Genomic DNA, 7873 nt, shown 5'->3' on the forward strand with positions numbered 1-7873 from the left:
GGTGACTCACTGCCTTTATCTTATGTGAGCAAATTTATATAAATGGCCCCTGAACTCCCTATGGGAAAAAATCTATTTACGAAAGCTGTTCAGCTCCTAAGGATGGCATATTCTCCAAAGCCACTTTCAGATATGGTTCAGAAGGATAACAGAAACGGAAGGACCTCCAGAGGATGAAGCCAAGGACGACAAAGAACAATGAACTGGGAAACTACTTCCAAGGAAAACAACTAGGGCCTAATCAAGAAACATTCCCCAGAGGAGGAAGACCTCATATTTACCTAGTAGGATTTCAAAATTGCTATGGACCAGTGGTTAATGTGTCTCTCACTCTTCCTCTTTCTGAGTGGAAGCATTTATTTTGATATCCTACACTCATCCAAAAGTGTATAATGGAAAAGGGGGCATGTGCTTTGCTAAGAAAAGCCTGCTTACAAGGCAGGCTCTTGGCAGGCATCTGGGAACCTGGATTTCAAAAGGGTTCCCACCATTTTCTAATGAGTGGTTTACTGTGCCTAACTTATTTGTGCAAACAGTGTGGTTCATACCTACTGCTTTCCTTCTGGGAATCTAGAATTTTCCTATGCATTAAGCAGAGGCTACACGACCAGCCACCAGTAAAAACCCTGAGCAGAGTTGCTAATAAGCTTCCCAGGTAGACAAACCTACAAATGTCACAATTTGATGCTGAAGGAATTATGTATGTCCTATGTGACTTGGAAGCTTCTGCCTAGTTTCTTGCAGTCTTTAGCCCATAGGTCCTTTCTCTTTGCTGATTTTCTTTTGTATGTTCACTGTAATAAATTACAGCTGTGAATATGACTAAATTCTGAGACCTGTGACTCCTCCTAATCTCTGAACATGGGGGTGTTCTTGGGGACCCCTAACACAGAGCAGATAACTTGTCTTTTTAATTCATAGGTCTCTGGATTGAATGAGTCATAGCTGACCCTGATGAAGATAACAAGACCTTGGGCTTCAAGACTGATGCCCTGACTGGATAACACTGGGTGTCTTCCTTGGGGTCGGGGAGGTACCAAGTATATTTTGTCTGAGGGAGACAAGTAAATATTTATGACCAAAAGGCCAGAATGTGGTAGACTTATCCTTATTCCCAACTATTTTGTCCTTTCCTATAAAAAGATTTTTCATCCCTGCCTATTACCATGTGACTTGCCATGCTTCCCTGTAGTCAGACTAAATTTCTCCATCCCACTGTCTAGATTGATTATATGACTTGGTTGGGCCAACAGAATGTGAGTACAAGTGACAGTGTGCCAGTTCAGCAGAAACTTTAAGAGGTACTGCATGACTCTGCCTGTTCTCCTGCTCTTTTTCTCTGCCACAAGAAAAACACATCCCAAATAGGGATTATGCCTTCATGACGTGAAGCTACATCTACAGCCACAACATGTAATGTTGATCAGAAATAAATGTTTTTTGTAAGCCAGTGAGACTTAGGAATTGTTCTACAGCAAAACCTAATGCAAGTTGACCAATATCACCACATACTTAAGATAAAATATGTTTATACATTTGAAATATTAATGTAAAATATATTACCTAACGTAACTATTTTTGTAATAGCATAAAAACTCCAAATCTCTCTAACTTACGTTTTGGAACTCTTTCAGGAATTGCAGTATTGTTGATTTTCTCTTCTTTGGCAGATTCTTTATTTTCTGAAGACTCTGGCTTTTTTCTTTGGCGCAGTTCTATAGTTAGTCCTTAAAATATTTGAAAAGTTATTGCAATGTATGTATCAAATTATTCTGTCTATATCTCAAACTGATTTACTTTTATTATACTTAGGTAAAAGTCCCATGAAGAACTATTCGTACCAAAGATAACTTTCTTCATAATTATTTTAGCACTCCCCGCAAAACTTTCCTTTCCTACAAACAAAAAGACAGTATAAGTTCTGCCTCCAACTCATGCTTTCAGAGTCCTACTGATAAACTGAGCTCTTCTCCTGAGATGATGCTATTTTCAAAATATCCCAATAAGTAAACTCTTTTCCAGAATGACTGGAGAACAAAGTGTTATTTAATAAATCAGCTTATTATTCTAGTTACCTGAGAGTATAACATGCATCATTCATGAGTTAACAATTTTTTTAAATAAAATACATTGATCATAAAACTATACTTCATTTTTTTATTTATTTTTGTCTGCATTGGGTCTTCATTGCTGCACGTGGATTTTCTCTAGTTGTGGTGAGCGGGGGCTACTCTCATTGCAATGGCTTCTTTTGTTGCAGAGCACAGGCTCTAGGCACGAGGGCTTCAGCAGTTGTAGCACATGGGCTCAGTAGTGGTGGCTTGTGGGTTCTAGAGCGCAGCCTCAGCAGTTGTGGCTCACAGGCTTAGTTACTCCGCAGCATGTGGAATCTTCCCGGACCAGGGCTCGAACCCGTGTCCCCTGCATTGGCAGGTGGATTCTTAACAACTGCGCCACCAGGGAAGTCCTATACTTCATTTTTTTAAATAATCCTGAAGGTTCTGGAGAATTTCACAGTGCTGTGGTATCATTATCATTCAACAGTCTTAGAGATTTAGGTATTGGAAAATAGGCTGAACCTATTAAAAATCCCTATATTTGGGAAACTCTCAGAAATTTTCCCAAAATTAGAGTATCTACTCTTTCTATACCAGATTTAAAAAATGTAATGCGGAAAGTACCTCCAAATCAGTAAACTAAATTCCAAATTAAACAGGAATTTACGATATTCAACTTAACTACTTTTCCTCCCTAGAGTTAATTATGAGGTAGACTATGTCATGTAGATATAGGATACTATGATGGGCTGTCAAGGTTTCAGGTGGTACAAGAACTTATCTCCTTCTAATAGAAGCAGAGAAGAGTTTTTTCTTTTCTCTTAGTAATGGCTTAAGGCTAGGAAAAATGAGCCTAAAAAGAGGAGTTAAAAAAGGAGAAATGAATCAGCTACTGTTGCTGATGATCAGATGGCCGATTCTCTAACTTTACTGTGGAAAATGAGTAAAATGGATTTTAAAGTAGCTTCAAAGCAAATTCACGTTTGCTAAAATATCTTTAAACACTGACACACTGAGGGAAAAAATACTGTATATTTAGTGGATTCTGTCTGACTAGTTAATTTTTAACCATTTCTATACTATTTATCATTTATTTTATAATCATGTTAAGTAGTAAAGTCAGTGAAGACATTAGAAAATGACATTATTAGAAAAGCCATACCATGGATATTGAATATTTTTGCATACAAATCTGGGACAACTAATAAATATTATTATATTCCTTCTTCATGACTTCCTTTTAATTTTCCCCCGCTATGGGTTAAAGCAAAAGTTAGAAGCATTCAACAAGAATGAAAATTTATGTAAAGCCAAATGAAGTCTTCAAATGCAAGTTATTATTTTAAATTTTATTAAAAAAGAATACATGGAAAAAATATAACCACAAGACATATACTTAGTAGATACACGTGCATGATTAAACACATTAACAGTACTGGATTAAAAAATTTTAATTGGGTAATTTCAGAAATCAAGTTAACAAATCTACTGAGGAAGTTAACAAATTATGTGACCAATGGTTAGATAGGGCTTTTTTTATTAGACAGTCTAAAAGCACACATTTAAGATAAAGATAATTTGGGAAGGAAGGGGATATTCACATAAAGTGTTCTTTACAAAAAGCTATTATTTTTCTTTTTAAAAAAATTCTCTATAAAATCAATCACTTTACAAGGATTTTAATAAAGTGTTCTCTGTGCACATAAATGGTTTTTTTGTTTGGTTTGGTTTTTGTTTTTGGCCGCACTGCACAGCATGCAGGATCTTAGTCCCCTGACCAGGCATGGAACCTGTGCCCCCTGCAGTGGAAGCACAGAGTCTTAACCATTGGACCACCAGGGAATTTAACAAAAATTTTGCACAGAACCCCGTTATTTATGAAGTATATAAATCTTAATCAGTCATCTCTCAGGAATCTATATTAGCAATGTTTATAATACAAATAAATAATCTGTAAAGGATCTATAATACTGTATTTTCTTTATTATTATCTTTTTGGCCGTGCTGCACGGCTTGTGGGATCTTAGTTCCCTGACCAGGGACTGAACCCGCAGAGTGAAAGCGCAGAGTCCTAACCACTGGACTACCAGGGAATTCCAATACTATATTTTCTTGATTCTAAGAAGCCATATATTTTAAGATACTATTTGATGTTTTTCAAGGGGAAAATTGGCACTACCATGTTAAATATGTGCATTGGTTTTAAGACATGGCAATTTCAGTGGCATTAAATTGTGGGAGCAAAAAGTACTACTTGGGAAATACAGTAAACTTTTTAACCAATCTCTACAATCTTGTCCCTAAATTTTTTGACTGTGACCATAAATCAAAACTGACTGGATGCAAACTTTACCTCATTTCCTTTATATTGATCTTTTAACTTCATAATTGATAAACAAAGCCCAGAATCTTTAGGTGGATAAGTAACAAAGGCCAAAGCTGTGGACAAACTAGATTATTAACCCTGATAGGAAAGCTCTGGGATAGAATTCAGGTTTCCTTTTCACTATCTTATACTTTTAGCATTGTAAAGAAAAAGTCAAAGTAGTAAATCAACTATATTTCAATTAAAAAAAAAAAAAAAGAGTGACTTCCCTGGTGGTACAGTGGTAAAGAATCTGCCTTCCAAGGCAGGTGAAGCGGGTTCCATCCCTGATCGGGAAACTAGGATCCCACATGCCACGGGCAACTAAGCCTGCGCGCCACAACTACGGAGCCCACACACCCTGGAGCCTGTGCGACAACTAGAGAGAAAACCCACACGTCACAACTAGATAGAAGCCCGCACACTACAAAGAAAGATCCCACATGCCTCAACGAAGACCCCACGTGCTGCAATTAAGACCCAACAGCCAAAATAAAGGGAGAAAAAAAAAAGAATCTATCCATATCAAAAATAAAGAATAAAAGAAAAAGTCAAATAAATAAAAATGATAACATAGCCACAAAAATAACCTGCCATTTCAGTCTCTGGCTCAGTGATCTTCACATACGATAGTTAACAGGGCTACAAATAGGCTTGCAAATGTCCATCTAGACTATACATAGCAACTTCCAAGTGAATTATGAACATTACTCTGCTCAAGGCTATCACTTCTTTCTTTGCTCTAACATATCTTCCAGGAAACATAAATATAAATACCATGACCCTCTACAGCATCAAGAGAAGATGAGATTTCCCAAAGAGTATTTACTTAGAGAAAAGTGGGACAATGAAGAGGATCCAAGTGAATGTGAAAGATAAGCAAAAAGCGATATAGAGAACATCTGGATACAAGTAAAATAGACTATTTAGTCTAATTTTAACACAGTGAATACAAATAACATGCATTTAATTAATTTATTTATTGCGGTACACAGGCCTCTCACTGTTGTGGCCTCTCCTGTTGTGGAGCACAGGCTCCGGACGCGCAGGCTCAGCCGCCATGGTTCACGGGCCCAGCCGCTCCGCGGCGGCATGTGGGATCTTCCCGGACCGAGGCATGAACCCGTGTCCCCTGCATCGGGAGGCGGACTCTCAACCACTGCGCCACCAGGGAAGCCCAATAACATGCATTTTGAAAAACAGTATAGAATGCCTAATAAATGGAAAGTACTCAGAAAAATGCGTAGGACATAGACATGTTTACTATAAATATCATTACTAGATTACAATAAATGAGAATTACTCATTGTTGACTATTATATCCCAGTACCTAACACATTAGACAGTCAAATATTTATGGAATTAAAAACTCTGTTGAATAAACTTTAACAAAACTGCAATCCATTAATTGTTCCAAGATGTATTTCATTGCTTTGGATTATCTGTAATTCTACAAACAAAAATCATTTTTCATTTTATATCACAGAATTAAATTTCACAAACTTGTATGGTTTATGAAACCATAACTGGTTCTACATCATACCTATTTGGTTAGGTGTAACTATAACCTCTTAAAACAATTTCTCATTTGCATGATATATAATATTAAAGACTTTTAGTACTGCAGTATTAATTTTTTTATGCTTTAACTTAAGTGCTCATGGAAACATATGAGCTAGCTCATCAACCTACCCCTAGAGATTTGCAGTTCATCAGAAAAGGAAAAAGTATCAAAAAATGTATTACATATACTGCAACCAAAGATAAAACCAAGGCAACAAACAGAATTACATTCTTCCTTACCAACTACAAAGAGTTTTGGTTTTCAAGCTGTTTTTAGGTAGAGTGTCTTAAATTTAGATCAGTTTTAACACAGAAAACTTAAGGAAGACGAGGCAAATATGAAGCAAGAGGGAGCACAGGGACAGAGCAGCAAGACACAGAGCAGCAAACAATTCTTACAATTAATTTTTTTAAATTGCTTTCCACTGAATTCTTGAAACTCCCTTCTTGCACTCTTGGTTCAGTAAGGCTTCAATCTAAATAGATCACATTCACAACTCCCCTCAATAAGGTAAAAAGTCATGTTTTCCAAAAGGATGAAAAATCTAACTGCTCAGTCAAGAGACACCATTATACCTATGCCTGAAAGTAGCATGCCTATCATGAAGATATCATGACACGAATGTTTCCTATAACATCTCTCACTAGCTAAGTTCCTCCCAACTCGGCATTTTTATCTCATACCTATCGATTTCTATGAATTAATTTTCTTGGCATTGGCCCTGAAGGGGCATGAAAAGCTTTCTCCAGCCCACCCACTTTCACCCAGAAAGCACTCCTGGCTTCCAGATCCCCCCAAAACCACTTACATCCCTTCTCCCTATGCCATCTCGCCCTAACCTGTAACTGAACTTGACCTTCTTCAGTTTCTGCTTGCTCATCCCCTCCCAATCCACCTTACCACGTCTACCCCAAACCCTTGCCTGTTTGTCCCCTTGGCCTGCGGCTCCTCTCACCGGTGATGACTTTGTATTTGTCAGAATCCACAGACCTCTAAAGAGCGCACTCAGACTGAGGGGCATTTGGTTAAACAACTATCCCTCTCGAAAATGCACTCAGTACCTAAACCTACATCTTCTAAACCAAAGTATGTCCCCCACCCCCATCAGTCATGTGCTCACAGACCTCCCTCTCCATCACTCCCCACACGGGTTTCTCTCTTCCTGCACGATTCCCAACTTCAAGCTTCACTTTCGCTTCCCACTAGAGCCGACACAACTTCGGGCTATTTACTCCGCTCCTTCTGAATTTCTCCACACACCTCCCCCCGCCGTCCCGTTCTTTCCCGCCGGACCGCCGCGACCGCCCGCAGCCCCGGCCCCCGGGGCCCTCGAGCCCCCGCCCCCTTTCCCGAGACCTCGGGCGACAGTAGGCGCGCTGGACCCCAGGGAGGTCACCTTCCTTCTCCGCCATCGTCCCCGCGGAGGCCGGGGCGCCCCTCCGGCTCCCGCGCGGCTCAGAGTCTCCCCCCCTCCGTGTTGCGGAACCCCTCCCTCCCCAGGCCCGCTCCCGGCCGCCGCGCCCCCACTTCCTGACCCGCCCCCCTCCGGTGTCGCGGCCAACCGCGTCCCCCCGGGCGGCCCTGGAACCAGAATGCCGGGAGCGGAGGGCGGCCGGAGCGTTTGGCGGGCGCGCCTGGTCCTGCGCGGGCCGGAAGGCGGCTCTACGCGAAGTGGCACCGCCCACTGCTGGTGCTCCGGTACAGCTTCCCCGGCTCCTCCGCCCCCCACGGGAGGCGAGTGCGGGCGTCCAGCTGCCTCCCCTTTCCTCGCCCGTCCTCACAGTAAAGGTGGGCGCCCGAGCGGGCTTTCTGGGGCTTTTGTGGGTGGACTCAGGTAGTCAGAGAATATCCAGATCCAGCCCGCGTACCCGCCCCATTTTGCAGAGA

General features: G+C 40.8%; 1 protein-coding gene across 2 annotated transcripts in view; it reads right to left on the bottom strand.

Moving 5' to 3' along the window:
* The window catches only part of DPY19L4 (dpy-19 like 4), a 62211-nt gene extending 54715 nt beyond the window's left edge, over positions 1-7496 (bottom strand). The window contains exons 1-2 of one of the 2 annotated variants that reach the window (XM_022584779.2): positions 7383-7496; positions 1617-1727 (exon numbers count right to left, since the gene is read on the bottom strand). In XM_022584779.2, coding sequence (XP_022440487.1) covers positions 1617-1727; positions 7383-7398 — 127 coding nt within the window. In that variant the 5' untranslated portion in view covers positions 7399-7496. Of the gene's footprint in view, positions 1-1616; positions 7335-7382 lie in introns of those variants that run through there. The other variant, XM_089898906.1, reaches the window with a different exon arrangement.
* Positions 7497-7873: the final 377 nt, after the last annotated feature.

Source organism: Delphinapterus leucas, chromosome 17 (assembly GCF_059928025.1).
Source record: "Delphinapterus leucas isolate spDelLeu-1000000601 "Yukka" chromosome 17, BTC_Dleu_Yukka2, whole genome shotgun sequence".
NCBI classification, from domain to species: domain Eukaryota; kingdom Metazoa; phylum Chordata; class Mammalia; order Artiodactyla; family Monodontidae; genus Delphinapterus; species Delphinapterus leucas.